General features: G+C 37.7%; 1 protein-coding gene across 5 annotated transcripts in view; it reads right to left on the bottom strand.

Annotated features, from left to right (window-relative positions):
- Positions 1-22,317, bottom strand: part of Ankrd31 (ankyrin repeat domain 31) — a 165,435-nt gene that overhangs the window by 52,547 nt on the left and 90,571 nt on the right. For all 5 annotated transcript variants that reach the window (XM_042261661.2, XM_042261660.2, XM_042261664.2 and 2 more), the window contains 6 exons: positions 19,933-20,070; positions 18,973-19,115; positions 8,662-8,824; positions 5,811-5,926; positions 3,223-3,310; positions 86-182 (listed from right to left, as the gene is read on the bottom strand). In XM_042261661.2, coding sequence (XP_042117595.2) covers positions 86-182; positions 3,223-3,310; positions 5,811-5,926; positions 8,662-8,824; positions 18,973-19,115; positions 19,933-20,070 — 745 coding nt within the window. The remainder of the gene's footprint in view (positions 1-85; positions 183-3,222; positions 3,311-5,810; positions 5,927-8,661; positions 8,825-18,972; positions 19,116-19,932; positions 20,071-22,317) is intronic.

The raw sequence follows: 22,317 nt of genomic DNA, 5'->3' as shown, positions 1-22,317 counted from the left end.
TAACACATGGGCCTTTGGGGAACATTTCAAACCTAAACCCTGGCATTTTAATAATTCAAATGGGTAAGTCCTTTTCCCTACTCACCTGTATTTTTTAGCTAGATCATCTCTTTCTGTCTTCTGTTGAGCAAGTATATTATCCATAACTTCTTTTATCTCTAACATCTTTCCAATGTACTGTTCTAGAGACACAATGATAAAAATAAAAGGTCAGTTAATTGAAGAGTGGCAAATGCTTATCTGTTCACCCAAGTTTAGACCTACTGACAGCTGTTTTTTGAGATAGGGCTTAAACTCATTATTCCCAACCCACTCTCTAATGTAAGTGGCCCACATACTTAAATCAAAGCTTATTTGATTATATCATCCTAATGAAATGCCTGGAGGTGTTCAGGTAAGAACACTGTACCAAGAAAGAATAGTCCATCTTAAATTCTAATTCTGCTACCCCATTGATTTAAGCTCTAGGAGCTGGGGTTCATCTGTTCTCTATGATCTGCTTTCTTTTCTTCTTGTCTGTCTTGTATGTGGTAGTGTTGCTTATGTGTGATACATGTAGTTGTCTATGTGCAGACAGACACAGGTATCATGCATAGGCATGTGGAGTTGCCAGACTTGTGAGGCAAGCACGGAGGCATCTCACTGGCTTCACCTTACTTTTGCGACTCGGTCCCTTACTGAAACTGAAGCTCACTATTTTGGCTAAAATGATTGAATATTTATTTATTCCTTAAATAAAATGTTACCCACTGCAATCTGGAATTGTTGACACTACTTTTCAACAGTTTATCAACTTTGTAAAGCAAGGCTTTCCCAAACAATCCTAGAGCCAACCACATACAGTGAAAACATGGCAAGATATTTTGAATTCTCAGATGCAAGTGGTGCATGACATCAATATATCACTTTTATTATTTCTAGAACAAAGAACACTGAAAAGAAAATAATGACCACTTGGGAAGCAACTTTGTTTCTAGTCTCTGCAAAAACAAAACAAAACAAAACAAAACAAAACAAAACAAAAACCCCAAAACTGATAGTTTGTCCATCAGCCTGGAAACATGGTTTAATTAAAGAGCAAAGTTTCATGATTCTCCTTTATATCCTTCAAGAATTCAACTTTTCTTCAATCAAAGTTTCGGAGATAATTCCACTAATTTCTCTTTAATTTTAAAAAATGATCTTCTGCACTACAGTGTGCTAACTGTGAAAGAGGGTCAAAGCATCTTGGATCTATGTTCTTGAGACATTACTTTGGTTCCTGGCCTCAAGGAACGTACACTGATGATGTATAAGGTGAATTTTCTGGAAGGAGAAGAAAATGACACCCAAAGGAAAACAGCAACACAGTATCCCTTGTAGGAGTCTGGCAATGACCTAGATCCAGAGGCTAACAGATTGTGGGGGACCATCTCATCCCCACTTGTCCCCAGGGTACTTTTGAGTAGGAGCAGCAGGAAATATTAGATAGAAGTAAAGAGGGGAGAGAAACAGATAGAAAATACAGGATAGCCTCAGGAGGGCCTGGATCTTAATCCATTGGGCCCTAACTGTCTCTGCCCTAGGGTTTTTAAAGGAACACCAAGAGGTGGAGCCAAAGGCCTCCCCCACCACAGCCAAGTGCAGACATCTCAGATACCTGGTACCCAGGCCCGTGGTTGAATCATACTTTTTATGCAGACCTGCTGGGTAAAGCCACCAGGAAACTCAAATGGGCTCCAATGACACATTGATGTGGGTTATGCCCAAATCCCGATTCCCAAGTAGGAATCCAAAGGCTTAAATTAATGCATGACATTCCTCTTAATCTACCTGCCATTCATTTAACTTCTGGATTTTTTTTTTCTTTTTGGTTTTCCGAGACAGGATTTCTCTATATAGCTTTGCGCCTTTCCTGGATCTTGCTCTGTAGACCAGGCTGGCCTCGAACTCACAAAGATCCTCCTGGCTCTGCCTCCTGAGTGCTGGGATTAAAGGCGTGCGCCACCACCGCCCAGCTCTGGACTTGTTTCTTAAGATCTTTGCTAATATTTCTGGAATTGCTGCCCCTTTTCTTCCTAGCTAACCAAACTTAAGAAAACGATTAGTTGGATGTTTGAGGTTCACAGGGTCTCCCTGTGCAAACCAAAATGGCTGGAAAAGTCTAGGGCCAGTGTCCCCAGGGGAGTTTCTATCTCTCTAATATTATAATGAAGAATTAGTTTAGTTTTGGGGTGATGCATATGCTAACAACGTGGTAAAATGTGTGAAATCATTAAAAATTTAGATATAAGTTTGCTTAATAGATTTGACATTGTTTATTAAAGACATTTAAATCATACACATACCCTTCACATTGGGTTTTCTAACTGAATTTTCAATTTCAGATATTAAAAATAACACCACAGTAGCATAATGCAGCCTGTTGCTGTAAGAAAGAACATAAAGATATTTCACATGTAATTGATACGGTGTGCTTACTTATCAGAGACAATACTGGAGGGGATAAGCATGTTTTCATCACAGCAATAGGAAAGCTAGGACAGCATTCAAAGAGCAACAAGCTCAACAATCCTGACCCCTGGGTTAAAGCCACACCTCCATCTGAACATATCCTTAGTGGTTGCTTACTTCTTGTTAGGGTTCGAAATGTCTCTCACATGATGCATGCTATTTTGACTTTGCATAGAAATGTCTGTCAAAAATTTCATAAACTACTTGTATGTATTATTGACTTTTTTATAATCTGTAGCACCTTAAGTACTGTCATATTTTTTACAAAGTCTGTGTGGGGCTGGAGAAATGGCTCTGTGGGTAAGAGCACCTGCCATGTGAAGAACCAAGTTCAAGTCCCGAGAATCCACGTAAGGCCAGGTGCGGTTGTGTGTCTATAATTCTAGTACACCTCAGGAGAGATGAGAGGTGGAGACAGGAGAAACCAGGAAGCTCATGGGTCACTAGCCTGGTGGACGTAGCTCAGTGGCAAACCACAAAGAGACCTTGCCTCAAACAAGATAGAAGATGAGGAAAAAATGTCTGAGGCTGTCTTCTGATCTCCATACATGTGCCATGGCCTATGCCTGCCCGAACACACACACACACACACACACACACACACACACACACACACACACACACACACTCACATTCACATACATACACTCACACACTCATACACACACACTCACACAGAGTTCACACTTTCAGCTGTTATGAACTTTCAAATAAGAAGTGGATATTTACCTGCATCTTCAGAGTTTCTTATTTCAAACTTCAATAAGTTTTCTTGTTTTTCTTCTATATCTTGTAGAATAGCACTGATGGTCTGATGCTGCCAGATAAAAACATTAGGAATTCCACTATAAGAGGGAAGATATGCTTTCTGATAGTCTGACAAATACAAATAATATGTAGCTTAAAAGCTCATCTCTCCTTGTTCTCATGTTTTATGTAACCTTAAATGAATGAATGTTGAAGACATGAAAAACACATTTAGATATATCTTGATTTATGCAGTGGATCTACTGAAAAACAGAAGAAAAGGAGTAACCATACAAGGAATTACCATTTCTGACTTCATTTAAAATTATAGATATGGGAGGAGGAAAAACCCCAACACATACTATTTCATGATCATACACACAACAAGTCCACTTCAAGACTTCGTCACTGGCACTACACAGTATCAAAATCCCTCCCACAGTCCTAGACAGATGACACACTATTCTCAAAAAGCCTAAGAAAGGGGTTTAACTCTCCTACTCTGTGCCTGCGGTGACATGAATTTCCCTCCCTGAAATGCACTCAGCTCACTCTGCCTGCTCCCTCTCTCTCTTGTAAGAACCACGAAGTGGGCTCCAGAGCCAGCCTGCCTGTGTGTGCTCCTGGTCCCCTCTTGTTAGAACCACAAAGTGGGTGGGCTCCAGAGCCAGCCTGCCTGTGTGTGCTCCTGGCCTCACTTCTTCCCAGCTGACTGACTGCAGCAGGTTGCTCTTCCTCTTATACCTGAGCTGAGAGGATATATTCATGTCAAATGTTAAGAACAACATTATTATAAACTAAGAGCTCAAAAAAATTGGTTATTATTGTTCTATAAAATCCATCTCATACATAAAACCTCTGCCTGACATAATCCATACTGACTTAACTTTTGGTAAGTTAATAATTTCAGAGCCACATAATGCCTTTACAAAACATTTTCTCATTAGTTCTTATAAGTAGGAACATGTTTTTTATTTTTGTGTATGATTTCCAAAATCCTGCATACATAACTGTTAGCACAAGTGACTAATATGCTGTTCATATTATTCATCTTTTCATAAATTCTCAATATATATTTATTATTTTAATTGTATGTCAAAGCCTTCTGAAGTATACTGCTCCAATTTTTTACTGTGGTGTTTACAAGGAATGTGGAAAATACACACAATAAAATTATTTGGTAATTTCTAGAAAAAATTTTAATTACTATACACTTTATTTATTTATTTATTTATTTATTTATTTATGTGTGTGCACACACACATATGCGTGGAAGTCAGAAGACAACTTTTGTGAGTTGGTTCTTTCTTTCTTTTTTTTTTTTTTTTTTTTCCGAGACAGGGTTTCTCTATGTAGCCTTTCCTGGAACTCTCTTTGGAGACCAGGCTGGCCTCGAACTCACAGAGATCCGCCTGCCTCTGCCTCCCGAGTGCTGGGATTAAAGGCGTGCGCCACCACCGCCCGGCTGGTTCTTTCTTTCTACCATGTGGATTTAGGGATGGAACTCAAGTTGTCAGGCTTGGTGGCAAGTGGCTTTACCCAGTGGGCTGTCTTTTTAGACAGGGTAAAACAATCTTGGCACTGCCATTTATTAAATGCATCACAGTAAAACTATAAAATAGGAAACTGCAAAACAAATAAACAAAAAGCCCAAGGCCTATCTCTTTATATGGTGAAGTGTTTATAATTACAGAAGCAAACAGAAGACCTAAACTTGTGCCCAGGCTAAACATCTACTTTAGGATATTATCTGTGCAAGACTTTCCTGTCTTGCTTATATTGTAGATATACTCAATCTTCAACACAATGGACTAAGCTGTATTCAAAATAATATTGAAGATGGTACCTTACTTAAGTTTATGTCTAATGAACTTAGTGGTTTTTAACTAAAAATATCAGTCTTATTAAATCAGTCTATCTATCTATAAATATAATTTATTGAGCAATGGCTAGGTTATTTTTGTAAACTTCTACCTTTATATAATGGTTTTCACAGCAAACTCTAACATTATAAGGCAAGGCAGTTAAGCCAGGTAGCTTTCTCATTCTCTATCAGGATCTGGAGTCTTCTATAAAGTACATATCATAGACAGTTTGGGGAGTGAATGATCAAACAATGGATAGTAGCACTTTCTGTGGGCAAAGAAGTAGTCAAACAGCCAAGCAGGGTGGAAAGGACAGCAGCTTATTTATACTTCCCTAGTCAGTGCAGACAACAGAGTTAATCAGAGTGTATCTTCTTAACCCATCTGTTCAATTGATGTTATAAAAAACCCACGTTCAATCTGTGTCCTTAAAAATGGAAAGACTGCCGGGCGGTGGTGGCGCACGCCTTTAATCCCAGCACTCGGGAGGCAGAGCCAGGCGGATCTCTGTGAGTTCGAGGCCAGCCTGGTCTCCAAAGTGAGTTCCAGGAAAGGCGCAAAGCTACACAGAGAAACCCTGTCTCGAAAACCCCCCCCAAAAAAAAAAATAAAAATGGAAAGACTGCTGCCTATGTCCAATGGCTGACTAGTTGAAGGAATCGTATTTTCTAGGCTGAAGAATGAAAGAACTTCAGTGTCACTTACCACAGGAAGGCCTTCACTTCTCTTTGCTTTATGTAAGGGCGAAGGAGGATCAATTGTTTTTTCATCGTCACAAGTACATGGCTTACATCTTTTTGGTCGGAGAGCAGGACGTTTTACTTTTAAAAATAAAGTTAGAAAATAAGAGTGTTCAAAATGTTCTTTTACCAGTTTTAATTGTGATAAGGATGAAAAGGATAAATTAAGGCTACAATTATTGTCTTAATGTTAGGTAGCTTCCCATTATTATTAACTATGGCAACATTTTATGAGCACTTATCACATATAGATTATTTTCTAGTGCATCATCCTATTAAATATTCAAATATTCACATGAACCCTCTGAAATAGGTAGTTTGTTAGAAATCTTACAGATGTGAAATGTCGGAGAGGCTCAGGAAATTTCCCAATATCAGAGTTAGTTACTGTAAGTAGATGTCCTCTGAATCTAAGTCCATGCTTCTAACTACTCTGATTCATTGCTCTGTAGGCTCTTGGGCTCTTTCCTGTCATGGGTTCCTTTTGCCCTATGCTCCACTTGCTGTATGTGCTTCATTCCTCTGGGAACCTGACCAAGAAGTATACACTCGAGAAACAGTAGACACAGGGACAGAGAAAGCACTTTACAGCAGAGTCCCAATGTCTCCAAACGCCAAGGTTCCCCAGTATGCTGAGCTCAGCCTGAATCTTCAGGTATGGCTGTAGAAAGGGAGAGAAAACACACTGAGGCCCCAAGATAGAGAAGAGTTTTAGTAGTCCCAACCTTGACCTTCATATGATCTAGATCACTAATAAATCATTACATAGTGTATATTCTTTGTCTTAACCAATCACATCAGAGAATCATCTGCCCTTGAAAACCAATAGTTGGTGAGAAGTATGTTAGGCTAGGGAAGACATGTTCTCACTCCTGAATTCTCCACAGCAAGAGCAGATACATTACTGAGTCTCTTCTGAGTCAAAGTTCAATCATGAGGAAAAGGAAAAACAATTCTCTTTCAACACTTTATACAGAGAAAAGTATTGCAAAAATAACTCCATAAATTTTTACCTAGCTATACATTTTCTTGAAATATTCTTTTTATTATAAATCTAAAAAGTTCAGGAATTATTACAAATTTTAACGTAATGAAATCTTAGCTGCAAGGACTTTGATGTAATGTCACCCTTTTCTGGCACTTCTACAAGTAAATCAGCAGCTTGGTTTCAATTGTCTATCTCATAACAAAGGTAGGGAGGTTAATGTTTAACAGTTGGTGTGTGTTTCATTCCAGTAATTCCGATACAATAGCATCATATGAAGTTGGTAACACAATTTAGTAATAAGCGCTTTCCTCACATACACATGCATAATCCCTGGGCTCAATCCCCAACACTACACTTATGAACACCAGGTCCTGGGGATGGAAATTGTGGAAGAAAAGGCTTATCTATGGAAGGCATAATTTTGAATGTGTAAGATTTGATGACAGAATAAATCTGCCTTTCATTCAAATACTCTACTGCTCCTTTCTCACATAGCACACACCAAGCTCATCTGCCCTGTGCCTCTAGCACTCACACATTGCTCACACCGTCCTGTACCACAGGGTTCTTCACTGAATTCCTTTCCCCACATTTAAGTTCTATTTACCCTTCAATCCTCTCTCTCTCTATACACACACACACACACACACACACACACACACACACACACACACACACACACACACTAGTTCTTAAATCTCCAATTTCTCCCAGAATTGAACACTACTAGTTTATACTGTTTGGATACTAAAAATGTTAACAGCTGCCCATTATCCTTTGTTATTTTATCAATAAATTATAATTTTATCACTTGTCTATTATTGCTTCTTCCAGAAATAGATAGTTCAGACTTAATAATATTTTGACTTGCATGTTTTCTAGCTTTATGATGGTGCGGGAGTGGGACACATTCTGTAGGAACCAATTTGGATTTGGGTCTCTCCCATAGCAAGCACTATGTGTTGATCCTTTTCCTTGGTGTATAGGCTACAAACTGCAGCTTCCAGTTAGCCAAGCAACCCTAAGACGAACAGCTGATGCTCTAGTGTTCTGCATTGCTAGGCTGTGTTCAAGGGGCAGTTGGGTGTCTTCCTGAATAATAACGTGTAAGGATACAGAAGTACACAACCTCCAGCAAGTCCCAGAGACATCCAAATAGGTGGTTTCTGATGACATTTCCAAGATACTCTTTCTAGAAGACCAGTAACAACAAATGTAAGCATCCAGTGTGCCACAGAAGTGATTGTAAACCTAGAGACTGACCTTCCAAAAGGACTATAAAATTCAGGCATGAGACAAATGCCTAACTGCACTGCCCCTCAGGGAAAATTTGTATAGAAATTTAAAAACCAAGAAAAAACTTGATATAATACTATGACAATATTAATAAAATAGCATCCTTTGAACTAAAAATTTAAAAGGAAAGTAGGGAAGGAAAAACTAATAGTAATAAATGATTTATAAATTCTACTTATTTTTAGAGATTTATTTATTTTTATTTTATATGTATGGGTGTTTTGCTTACATGTATGTAGTCTACAGAGGCCAGAAGACAGCACCAGAGACCCTGGAACTGGAGTTATAGATGGTTGTCAGCCATCATGTGAGTGCTGGGAATCAAACTGGGTCCTTTGGAAGAGCATCCAGTACTTTTAACTGTTGAGCCATCTTTCCACCTCTAAATCAAACTCTAGAATACTAATTTCTAGAAATAAATAACGGATATTTAAGTTTAAGGAAGCGAGGGAAACACTATATATGCAGATTTCATTTTGCTAAGCAGAGCTAGACACCGGTCTGAAATAGGAAGTGATGCTGACGTGCATACCGGTCACTGCAGAGCCCATCTCATCTCCACTTCTGGTCTCCACAGCACCGTAAGATTTCAGTAGTTCTTTCATTTTTTCATCATCTGCCTCCTCCAAAGCAGTCCTCTGTTTCTGATCTTTCTGATTAGGGTTTGCTCCATGTTCTAGGAGTATCTCAGCAGCCTGAAAGGTAAATTTTCAGTTATGCCTACATATATCTGCTTTCATCTTAAGACACCACCACCAAGCACATATCTTCACGGTATTGACACAAAACATTTCAATTACATTTGATATGGTCACTGTAACTTTGATTGGGCTTGGCTGGCCCTCACAGGAAAACACAAACAATAGTATTAAACACGATACGCTGCTTCCTTGCAGTAAAGAGGTGAGCACAGGTAATACCACTTTAGATCACTTCTGCTCAGAATTGTACTTTCTCTGTTCCCAAAAAGTAGCTGCAAACAATATATGCCCTGATGAGTATCTGAAACACAGTGAATATGACCAAGTAATAGCATTCTTTATTAAATTAATTCTAATTCAAATAGCAAAATGTAGCTCACAGCTACTGTACTGGACAGCACAGATTTATACTGCAGATTCAGTCACTTGTATGCAAATGTGGAGTCTCTGATACCGTCCTCCCGTTCTTCCCGATGTGCTGGAGGACAGAGTAAAGAAGATGGGAAGCTTTGCTTCAGGACTACATTATAGTACAAACTCGACTGCAAGTTACCAATTCAATGTCCTTTAATGAAATTCCATTTGGACGAGCATTAAGGTGAATTAAACTACCAACCTAATACCCAATTCTAAAATTCTCCCTATAGAAATGTTTCCAGATAATTATGATCACAAGATATCAAAGATGGAGGTGGTACTTAACAAGTCAAAGAGGTTGTGACCTTTGGGGAGAAAGCATTTCTAATACAAATAAGGTTACTCTAAGTAACTCAAAGTTGAGTGTTAGAGGGGCTAGAGAGTTGGCTCAGTGCCGAAAGGTGCTTGCTGCCAAGCCTGATGACCTGAGTTTGATGCGTGGCATCTACTCCCACAGGTTGCCCTTGGATTTCTGCACATGCCGTAAGTACCCTACAAGTGCCCACACATAAATAAAAGAATGTAATAAAAATTAAACTAAACTAAAACAAAAAGTTGCATGTTAGCATGGTGGCTCACAAGTGTCTGTAGCTCTAGCTCCAGGGGATCCATCTGACGTCCACAGGCTCATACATGTGCTACACAGATACACTCAGGCACACAGAAAATAAAATAAGCAATCTGAAAGAAGTTGTGTGTTATAATTAAGTCTGTAATTGACCAAAATTAAGAATAGCTAACAATGAGATTAAGTATGAGTCAAGCTGTCCAACAGCCAGCGATCCTGCTTGCACAGAGAAGCCAGTAACTTAAACCATGAGGAACATCTGATGGTAAAAATATGGTCAGAATTTGGGTAAAATGGAGGCACACTATGTGACAATAGGTCTTTATCTTTCTGCTTATACAGATAGAGGCGAAGAAGACAGAAGTCACTGAGCCAGCAGAAATTACTATTTATTGTAAATATGACTTAGAAAATATAGCTTCTCCTAATCTGAGAGTCTTGTTCTTCAATTTTGCTCATGTCTTTGAAGAATGTTTTTAATTTTCATAGTCTAACTTACCAGAGTCAGTCATTAAAGCTCATGCCTATTTAAGATATATTTGCCTATCTGAAAATCAAATTTTCTTCTGTTTTTTTTTTTAAGGAGGTTGTCTTAATTAACTTTCATTTAGCTTATGACCTATTTTAAGTTAATTTTTATACAATGAAAGGCTTTTAAAAATGTGCAAACAGGAATCTAAAGATGTAGATTAATAGAAATGGAGGACAATTAAGTAATTAATTGTAAGAGCTAGTTAGTAATAAGCCTGAGTTATTGGCCAAGTATTTATAATTAATATTAAGCTTCTGAATGGTTGTTTGGGAAGCGGCTGGCAGAACAGAGCTGATTGCGGTCCTGACAAAAAACTCCGCCTACAAGTTACATCATGTAATTTTTATATATTGTGTTAAGTCAGTAAAATAGTTTATGAATCCTCTGCCATTTACTCTGTGTACTACAGGTTATTTAGAAGCATATGTTTAAATTCCTAAATATTTGAAAAGCTTACAGCCTTTATCAAGACTGTGTGGTGGATGGAATGACAAATGTCCCCCGCATGCTCATGCATTTGAACACTTGATCCCCAGGTGGTCAGCATCATTAGGAGGTGGAGCTTGGCTGGAGGAAGTATGCCACTAGGGCTGGAGCACTGAGGGCTGATAGCCTTGCCCCTCTTCTGGTGTAGACTAAACTGTGGACAGCTGGATTCCTGTTCAGCCACCATGCCTTCCCTGCAATGCTGTACTAAATCCCCTGAAACCTGGAGCCCAAATGAACTCTATTCTCCTCTAAGTTTCTTTGGGGTCATGGTGTTTTATTACAGCAATAGAAAAATCATTAGTACATACTTGCATTTCATTTTGATTAGAGAACATAAATTGCATGATTTAAAGTCTTTTAAACTTATTAAAACTAATTTCATGATCTGCATCTATGGTCTATATTAGTGAATATTCTGAGCACTCAAAAAGAATGCAGTGTCACAAATGATGACATCATCAATAAATATCAAATAGATAACTAAGTTGAAATGTTCAAAATTTCTATATCCAAATCATTTATTAGAAGAATTGCAGTCTCCAGCTATGACTATGTATTTCAATTCTGTCGGGTTTTCTTCACGTACCTGTAACTTAACTTTTGTGTCACATGCTTTGAGAACTGTAATATCTTCTTGGTAAATCATTCTCTTATCATTATGAAACGTCTATATCCTAGTAATAGCACTTGCTTTGAAATCTACTTTGTCACATGTTGCCAGAGCCATGACTTCTTTTACTATTTGTGGAGTGTATCTTTCCTATAATTTTGCTTTGGTCCCATCTGTGTCTTTATAACTGAAGTAAGCTTCTTACAGACCACATTTAGTTAGGTTTTGCTTCTTTATCCAATCTGCAATTTCCTACCATCTCACTGAAGTGGTGCGATGGTTTACATGTGGAATGTTCCCTAAAGACTCATGTGTTAAAGGCTTTCTTACCTCGGCATTGAGAGGTAGCAGAAACTCCAGTACTGGTAGGAAGTCCTGCAGTCACTGGGAACATACACAATATGTCTTTTCCTCTCTTTTGCTTTGCTTATCCATGTGCTTTCTGCTACTATTCTATACAGCACAGGCCTAAAGCAGTAAGGCCAATCAGTTGCAGACTAAAATCTCTGATACCATAAACCAAAAAAGGTTTTCTCTGTATAAGACAATTTATTTCAAGTATTTGTGACAGTGACAGAAAGCTGTCAGTGATTGGATCGTTTACACTGGAAATCATAATTAGCAAGTCTGGCTGCTTCTGTGTTTCCGACGGTCTAGCTGAGGGGGAACAAATCACGTGGTGGTGCTGCAGAGCGGTCTATACCACACACCAGCACAAACAAGGGCAGCACTGCCCGCCTCCTGCTGCTACTGCAAGCATCTCTTCCCTTCCTCCTCCTCTCCGAACAGCTTGATGAAGGGGGCAGAAGCCACCACGCCTTGGTGCTTTTCCAATAAGATCTTTTTAAGTTGTCACCCCTGTCTTCAAATAGTAAATCATTTCCTTTATTATATGAATGTTATAATAGACTATTTCAATTTATCACTACCTATTTATTTTGGCTACTTTTATCTTTCATTTTATTTGAATACATTAGTTCTACAGTGCAGTATTATTCTATTCCAAGCATTTAATTTTTCTTTTAGGGATATTTATAAAGTAAAAAAATTATTTTTTAATCTACATTATCACATGTAAAATTATCATTCTTTTATAAATCTGAATTTCCTTTAAGTATAATCTTTCTTCTAGATTATTTTAACAATTACTAACATTAAAAATTATTTTATTGTACACATATGGGTGTTTTGCTGCATATTATTTTTTGATATGTACTAGTATTTTGCTATATCTATGTACCATATGCATGCAGTGCCCTCAGAGGCCATAGAGGGCATCTGATCCCATGGAACTGGAGTTACAGATGGCTGTGAGCTGCCATGTGGGGACCCAGGTCCTTTAGAAGGTGTAGCCAGTGCTCTTAATATAGAACCATCTATTCAGTCTCATACTTCAATATTTTTAATGCAATAATATAGGAAATGAATTATTTTAGCCCTTGCTTATTTCAAAGGTTTGTGTTCCATATTAATTGTCTAAAAAAATTAGGATAAGGATGGAGAGATGGCTCAGCTGCTGAAGTCTAGGCTCACAACCAACAAAAGAAAAGGAAGATCTATAACTAACTGTTAACTCCAATTCTAGAAGATTTGATGCCCTCGTCTGGCCACCATGGGCATTGCAGGTATATGATACACAGACACACAGGCAAGGCAAAGCACTAACACACATAAAATAAAGGAAATCTCAAAAAGGGGTGGTCATAAAGATTCCTGTTTTATGCTTGAAAGCTAGTTCATCTCAGTCAGTAAATACAAGGTCCACTGATAGAACCTGTCTCAAAATGGAGAGTGACTGAGCAAGAAACCTACTGTCGACCTCTGGGACCCATATGCACATACATGCACCTACACACACACACACACACACACACACACACACACACACACACACACACACACACCAATAGAGTTGATGATTCTGTGAGTATTAATTTTTGATATATGTGAACAGGTTACCTAAAATAAAAATACTGTGTAGTGAGTCGCCTGAATAGCTTCCCTAAGCAGAAACACTACATTTATATTCATAGTTTTTCCACTGTTGATAAATAAGTTCTTGTGTGGTGTCTTGTGAAGAACAGAACATAAAACAATTCCCTCATAGATACCTCCACATTCCATCTTTTTCTTCTATGAACCATAGGTATATCCTTATTATAATGATGTGATAAACGACTATATAACAGGTTCTAGAAGTCTTTTTAAATCAATCTCCAGTTGTCTAACACAAATAATAGAATTAACTTTTTAAATGCAGTATTTTTTTAAGATAATAGTCTAAAAATTTGATTTCTTCACTATAAAATGTGGATATTTATTTATATGGCTTAGCATTAACTGACCTTTTCCTTGTACAATAACCAATAAATTTATCATTTTAATGATTCTTTCTGTTTGCTTTCTTCCATTTCAAAACCATATATTCTTTTTGGTCAGGAAAATATTATGTATTTATATAACTAAAATTAACTTATCATCATCATAAAACAAAGATTAATTTTTTAAATGCAAGCCCCAAATAGTTACAAAGCAAGAATTTCTGGTAGAAAACCAAAAGAGAATGTGAGGTTAATCAAATTATACCATTAGATAAAATCACCAAATCATACAGAAAGAGAAAAAAGGAAAAACTTCAAAACAGCCAGAAATAACAAAACCAAAACCAAAACGTCAATAATGAGATCTTACTTATAAATAGCTGGTTTAAGCATAAATAGAACAAATTATCCAACACAAGATACAGAGTGGGAAAACAGATTTAAAAAACTTCATTTTAACTGTAAGCCTTTTTATGTCCTGGGCTAAAAGTGAAGAGATGGCAAAAGTGTCCCTGGAAATGAAAGTCAAAGCTGACAAGAGCAGCTGTACTTGTATTTGAAATAACAAATAAATAGTTTAAAGAAAGCAACTGTGGCAAGAGATCAAAGGATAGAATGACAGCCTGTTGGAGTTGTAGGGATAAACGCGACATTACAGCACATACATAAAGCAAGTATTAGCAAACTGATAGCAACATGCTAATAAGAGTAGACATCAAGACCTCATTATCAATAATGAATGGATCGTGTTGACATAAATGAAAAAGGGAACAGCAGACCTGAACTACACCTTACATCAAATTGACCTATTGGGCCAATAATAAATAAAATATTTAGCCCAAAGGAGCAAAATATATATTTTTACCTAAAACATAAAAACATTCTCCAGAATAGATAATATATTAGACTACAAAACGAATGCTGAGAAATTTAAGATTGAGAAATTCTTGTATCATCTCAACTATTATTTTCAACCACAACATGAAACTAAAATAACAAAAAAAACCCTAAAACCAAAACAAACAAACAACAACAACAACAACAACAACAACAAAAAAAAAACCGAAGCCAGGCGGTGGTGGCGCACACCTTTAATCCCAGCACTCTGGAGGCAGAGGCAGGTGGATCTCTGTGAGTTGGAGGCCAGCCTGGTCTACAGAGTGAGATCCAGGAAAGGCACAAAGCTACACAAAGAAACCCTGTCTCGAAAAACCAAAAAAAAAAAAAGAAAGAAAGAAAAGAAAGGCCCGGTATAGTGGCACACACTTTTAATCCCAGCACTTGGAGCAGAAGCAAGGGGACCTCCATGAGTTCAAGGCCAGCCAAGACAATATAGTGAGACCCTGTCTCAAGGGGAAAAAGGAAAATATAAAATGTACAATATGTGAAAATTAAATAGTAATTTTCTGAGTAGCCAATGTGCCAAAAATAGGGAAATTAATGCAACATGAGAAAAATGAAAAATGATACAAAATTACCAAAAATTGAGAAACAAGTAAAAACAGACTTAAGAAGGAAAGAATACAGCAATAAACATCTATCTTGAAAAGAAAGTAGTTTAAATAAACTAAGTTTACACATCAGGGAACTAGAAATAAAAGAACAAACTAGTCCCCAAATTAACAGAAATAACAACAACAAAAACCCAGAACACAAGGAAAACCAAGATGAGAGGAAAAACAAAAATGTTCAGAAAAAAACAGTATTTTGTTCTGTTTTAATACTAACAAAATTGGCAAGCTGAAGTACATGTGAATTGAAGTTCCTAGAAAAAAAGCCATGCCTATGTTGAAGATCCTTCCTATAAGGCTAACAGACTGATGGAATTCCATGGTCTTGGAGAATGAGAATGTTGCAGATTCAGAGATAAAACTGTATTGGTCTACCTTCAGTTCCTTCAAATTGACCATTCACCTGTATCCCAGCTAACATCCCTTTTTCACTGTATATATTCATTGTGCATTGCACTGTGTTTCACGGGAAACTTACACATGCATTATATATGTGTGTGTGTGTGTATATGTATATGTATATGTATATGTATATTACATTGACTAACATCTTTTTGACAGTCTGGTAAAACACTTGTAATGTACTGTTAGGCAGCCACTAATTTCTACCAGCCCCAGGGCTGAGAATGTCATCAGATAATATTTAAACCTCATAGCAGAGTTTTCCTCATTTAGTTATAACCCACCAATCTAATGTCCCCAGCATTGTATTTGGTAAATGCTTTGGCTTATGGTTTTATTCTGTGACTATAAGAGTTCATGTAACTACTTACATAATGTAACATGTTATTTGTGGCAAACTGAATCCATGCTTCAGTTGCATGGTCATATATATTTGATTCTGAATAAACTGGAGTAAAAGCTGTGTTTTGCATCAAAATAGGTAACATAAGACGTGAAAAAGGAGATAATACAACTGATATCACAGAAATAAAATGTTCATAAGAAACTATTATGTCCACTTATATGCTAATTGAATAAGCTGGAAGAAGTAGGTTTGATTACAAGACATATAATATACCAAAATCAGTTCATGAAAATCAAAAACCTCAACACTCTGACAAAGTAAAAAGATATTAAGTTAATGATAAAAACTGTTCCCTTAAAAGAAAGCTTGCTAGGCAGTGGTGGCACACACCTTTAATCCCAGCATTTGGGAGGCAGAGTCAGGGGGTTCTCTGTGAGTTTGAGGTTAGCCCTGATGTACAGAGTGAGATCTAGAACAGTCACCAAAACAACACAGAGAAACCCTGTCTCAAAAAACAAACAAAAAAAAAAAAAAAAGGAAAACAATGCTTAGGACCAATTGCCTCACTACTATTCTATAAAACCTTTAAAAAAGGATAAAGGCCAATCCTTCACAAGATCTACCAAAAATTGAAGAGAAGGAATCACTTCCAGATTTATTTTATCACACCACCACTGCTTTCAGAATGTCAAAAGATAATGTATCACCAGTGTGAAAATACAGAGAACACCTGTATATTGCTGATGGGCATATAAATTAGTATAGCAATTTCAGAGTTCAGAGTTTCCTCAGAAAATTAAGACAAACCTAATATATCAATTCCATCACTACATATATATGAATGGAGTAAAGCTACCACTTCAGAGGTCCCAGAGACATGCAACATAATTCATAATGAAGGAGATATATGTAAAGAACCCATGTCTGTTGATGGACACAGGAAATCAGACACACATATTTTCATATTCATATACATTCACACACATGTGCAATGGCATAATACCCAGCATTTAAAAATAAACAGATCACTCTGACATGGCAGCACACCCTTGCAACTCCAGCATTTGATTGGCTGAGGCAAGGAAACACAGCTTCAAGCTACTTCAGGCTATCTAGCCAGATCTTGTAAAACCTTATATTCTTGAGAATTTCTTCCTTCTCTGTTATTTTAAATACCCTAAAGTCCAAAGAATTCTGCCAAAAGAAGCCTATCTACCTTGCCCTTATCTTAATCATTAGTTCACATCTCTTCTCTGTAAATATTAAATTCAACAATCTATGATATACGTAGGCTGAAATAGCATGGGGCGTTTTACAAACTTACTATCACTAGGCTCTCTTAACATACAAACATATAAATAAGTACTCAAGACAGTTCCAAAGAATTTGTGTCCGTGTGTGTGTCCGTGTCCGTGTCCGTGTGTGTGTGTGTGTGTACATATGTATGTGTGGGTGACTGTGAGGGCACATGTATGCATGTGAATATGAAGGCCAGAGGTCAACCTCAGACACCATCCTTTGGAAGTCTTGTACCTTGTTTTGGAGACAGTCTCTCACTGGACTCCAGTGCTTACAGGTTAGGCAAGGCTGTCTGGTCTTGAGCCCCGGAGAACTGCCTGTTTCCACTTCCTGACACTGGGCTGTTTTTTCCTTCCGTGGGTTCTGGGGACTGAACGCAGGCCTGCACGTTTGTCTCCTGACTGAGCCATGTCCTCAGCCCCCATGTTACTTTTGGCAATAGTATCATCCCTGCCCCCTAGATTTGTCAAAGAGAAAAGAAGAAGAAGAAGAAAAGAAAAAGGAGGAACATGGAGAGGAGGAGGAGAGGAAGGGAAGGAAGCTGGTAAAACTCTTGTGTTTGGGAGCTGGAGAGACAGATGACTCAGTGGGTAAGCACTGCTACTCTTCCTGAAGATCCAGGTAGATTGCAAGCAAGAACATGGCAGCTAGCAACTGTCTGCTGCTCCTCTTCCAGGGGATCTGACGTCCTCTTCTGGCCTCTGGGGATGCTACATGGATGTGGTGCACACACACTAGACGCAGGCGAAACACTCATACATACAGAGTAATAATAATAATTAAAGACCTTCCAGAAACAACCCCCCCCCCTTTTTTTTAAAGTGCACAATGTTTTTATTTGGGTGGGGAAGGTGAGAGAAGGACTGAAGACACTGGCAGGAAGCAGTGTCATTCTGACAGCAGGCTCACCTAAGGGCACATGTGGAGTTGGTAAGAGCATCCTGGACTGTGCAATTCTGAAGGAGAAAACATTGAAACACATCTCCTGAGTTTTAAGGTCAATATTTAAAATAGTGTGTCACTGACACGATGGCCTTTTAACGTCCCGTGATATGTTTACTGTACTGCCTGGCAGAGGAAAGTAAAGCACGCGACAACAAACCTCCAAACAGCACTCACTTCACACGGTCCCCTCGAAACTACTGAGAAGATGCAGGTTAGAGAAGAATGTCTTGGGTGGGTGTGGGGCTCATGCTGCCTCCTGGCATGCAGGAGGCTGAGGCAGAAGATTCTAAGTCTGAGGCCAGTGTCAGTTACATGTTAAGATTCCTGTCTCAAAAACAAACAAACAAAAAAACCTGCGACATATATATATATATATATATATATATATATATATATATATATATATTATCACTAATATTAGACCATTTGTGGAAATCACTTTAGACAACTAAAAATAAAGATTATAGAATGTTTTCTTATGACCTACATGCTATATGTGATAGGCAATGTAAAAATAATTTACTATAATAGTCACTGATTTTCTAATCCACATACAATATTCTGTCTTCATGCATAATTTTAGCAGACTTTAAAATCATTTATTAGTATAAGCAATCACTTTAATTTTCACTTTAAAATACCTTCATTTTTTTCACTCATTTTCCTAAGAAAATAAAAACCTAATTTGACAAGCCCAATTACCTTTAAATGATTCCCTGCAGCAGCACCATGTAAAGGCAGCATCCCATCCATACTTTCACAGTTGACATTTGCACCAGCTTTTAACAACTCTATAATTACATCAGTAAATCCCTCACTAGATGCCTCATGAAGGGGTGTCCAACCTGAAAAAGATAAAAAGAAAATAATAAAGTTGTTCCATACCTATTGAGATTCAGGTAATATCTTTATTTTAAGCGGGCTCTTGTGTTAGTAGATTCAATAACCCTATTGAAATATATGTACATGTTCTAAGTATTGAACAAGAAATAGTATTAAAAAGTACTGCTTTAAAACACACAGGCTTCATTTTGGGAAAAAAGTAATCTCTTCCTAAATACTGTTGATAGAAGTGCCAAAACAGAAACAAGGTAAATGCTACTAATCATCTCAACTTGCTTCAGCTCAGGTTTGACAGTATCTAACCTTCATATCCTAGGTTTGCACTGCTACATTTCTATTTAAAGTGGCACTAGACTCAGAAAACCTTTGCATATCCCATCTTTAATTATTTACACAAGATTATTTTATGTATAAGCAAAATGTCATAAAATCAATTTTTAGAACAGGTTTAGAATAAGAAGGAAAAAACAGAAAAGGAGGGAGTCATATAAAGGGAGCAGGGAGAGAAGAATGGACAGGAAGCTGGGACATTTTGCATTTTCTCCCAAGTCGGGAATGGGATTAAAGCTGCCAATGAAAAGCCTGACTAACCCCCTTTACCCCCATCCTGTGCACCCTTCTCAATTTTCTCACTTATAAGTGTTTCAAATAAGACAGGTATTTAAACAGTGACAAATCTTATTATTCACCAAGTTAAAATATAGCATAAAAATATAGTTCGAAGTTAATTATCAGCCAGCATCAAAATTAGGGGCAAAGGAAAAAATAGCATTTCAGTGAGTTCTAATTAAAAACACAGACAGTTAAAGGGACCCAAACCTGCATTATCTTTTAGATTCACATCTGCTCTAGACTCGATCAGAACTTTCACTAGGGACAGATTTCCTCCTCTGGAAGCCACGTGGAGCGGGCTCTCTCCTTTGGCATTCCTCTTCTTGATTCCAGCTGTCTTCGCTTCTGTAACCGTATCAAGCAAAGCTAAGACTTATTTTATACAAAATGCTCATTATTATAAAGGACGTTAGAAATACAGATCTACTTCCTCATAATACTCTCAACAGGATGTACTACAATAAACATGTGTAACACTGTTTTTTGTTTTAAGGAAGAGAAAGTGTTTATCTTTGGTTGAATTTCAGTAGAGTCCATCACCATGGGGGGAAAGGTAGAGGAGCGCGAGTTTGAGAGAGCTGGTTAATAATCTTGTAAACTGATTATATTTAAGTGTGCAAACGGTATATAATAGATAAAACTCCTGAAACACTGGAAAGGTTTAATGATAAAATTCATACCGCCTACTGGATACCATATATCATTTTACTAGTTGCCTCCTTCAAGGTGTTTCTAATCTGGGAACACATCTGTTAATTTTCAGAATTAGTTCACACTAGGTGAGTTATAAAGGAATAATTTCTTTTTAAAACTGTATCTTGGGCATACATCAGTGGACTGGGAAAATTGTTCACTGCTTTTGGTTGAAATCCTACCTTGAGAAGAAATCATAGTGGTTTGCATTCATTCTAGCAACCAGTCAAACACTGGTTAAAACAAATCCTTTAATAACAGGATCCAGTTTTCTTAAGATAGTCCAGTTCTGGTATGATGGAGACTCTTTCAGGATGCGTGAATTATTAGTGCATGCCTGGAATCCCAACACTCGGTCGGGAGGCTGAGGCAGCAGAATCTTAAATTCTAGGTCAATCTGGGCTATATAGTAAAATTCTATCTCAAAACCAGAACAGATTCCTTCTTTCCACAGCTGTTTCTCAATGTATGTTCTACCACACATGGTTCCAAGTAGCAAGCTGGCCTTTAAGGTTCTCTGTTTTTGTTTTTGTTTTTTTTTCCATAGAAAATTCAGTACAAAATCATTTTTCAAAAAGTCTCTTTAAAGTCTTTTCTTTGCAGTGTAAGTTAGAAAGATTAAGTTGGAACTAAAACCAATGAACAGATCATGCTTTTCCTTGTTTCCTTCCCATACTCTACTACATTGCAGTGATGGGTACTTTTTTTTTTAACTATCAAAGAAAATACAGGAAGAGAGAACAGAGGATACATTTAAACAGATTTGGGGAAGGGGAGTTGGAAAGTCACTGATGAAGAATGAACTGCCTTAGCAGAGTGTAGGATGGCCTGCAAGGAGAATCGTGGGAAAAAAAAAGCCTATCTGACCCCAGGCAGTCAGTGCATGGAGTCATCAGTTACCATGGAAGAAAGATGTGTGGACATAGGAAAACCAACTGAAGGCTTACATAGAGTAAAGCTGGGACTCTGAGCTCCCTTCTCCAACTCTGAATTGACTGGCAACCACTCACTTTATCTTACACACCTACTCCAAATCCAGGAACCTAGAGGTTTATTTTCTGCGTGAAACACATCAGAGAAGATGGAGACTGACATAAAAGCAAATCAGAGAGTTAGGGTAAGAAACAAAAGAATATTCATTACATTAACAATGTTAGTACCACTCAGTAAATTTGCTACAAAGGCAGGTTCTCCAGCTCAAACCTGGAGAGCAAACTCTAAAGCCTCCTCTTACGGATTTTCTATTTCTGATCTTTGTGGTTTTATGTAATTCTCTCCCCCTTGAATAATTTTCCTTTAACCAAAAGAACACTTCAACACTGTTAAAAGTATATTAATTTCTTTGATGAGGTCATTGAAGATTATAACACTTGTTATCTTCCTATAGACTCACTTTCTTGCCTTCAGCTTGCATTTTCTGAAGAGGAAACTATATTGAAGAAGCCCATTCAGCAAGAAATGGAAGCTGCTCACCAATCCACAGGAACTGTTTCCTCCACCACATGATCTTGAAAGTCCTTCCCTAGTCTAGGCTGCAGGTGAGAGCCAGTCCCAAATAGCACCTCTGTTGCAGCCCTATCAAAATTATTGTCAAAGGACCTGGCAAGGTGGTGCTCAATTCCTGATCTACAGACACTGGGGAGACAAATGTGCATTGCTTTAAAAACTAAGTTTGTGATACTGGCAACTCACGTACTGAAGCAGACTCTCTGAGAGCAAGCCCAGGCAATCTGCATTTTAACAAGCTGACTGGGTGATTCTGACACAAGCTAAAGTTAGAGGACCACTGAATTAAGCATGAGACCCTTCCTACTGTATTTGTGAAACACCAGCAACCAAACACATCATTTTAAGGTAACAGATAAAAGATAATTATCTCAGGACTGGAGAGATGGCTCA

The sequence above is a fragment of the Peromyscus maniculatus genome, chromosome 15 (genome assembly GCF_049852395.1).
Source record: "Peromyscus maniculatus bairdii isolate BWxNUB_F1_BW_parent chromosome 15, HU_Pman_BW_mat_3.1, whole genome shotgun sequence".
NCBI lineage: Eukaryota > Metazoa > Chordata > Mammalia > Rodentia > Cricetidae > Peromyscus > Peromyscus maniculatus.
The sequence above is the reverse complement of the archived record's forward strand: the minus strand, read 5'-3'. Positions and strand labels throughout refer to the sequence as shown.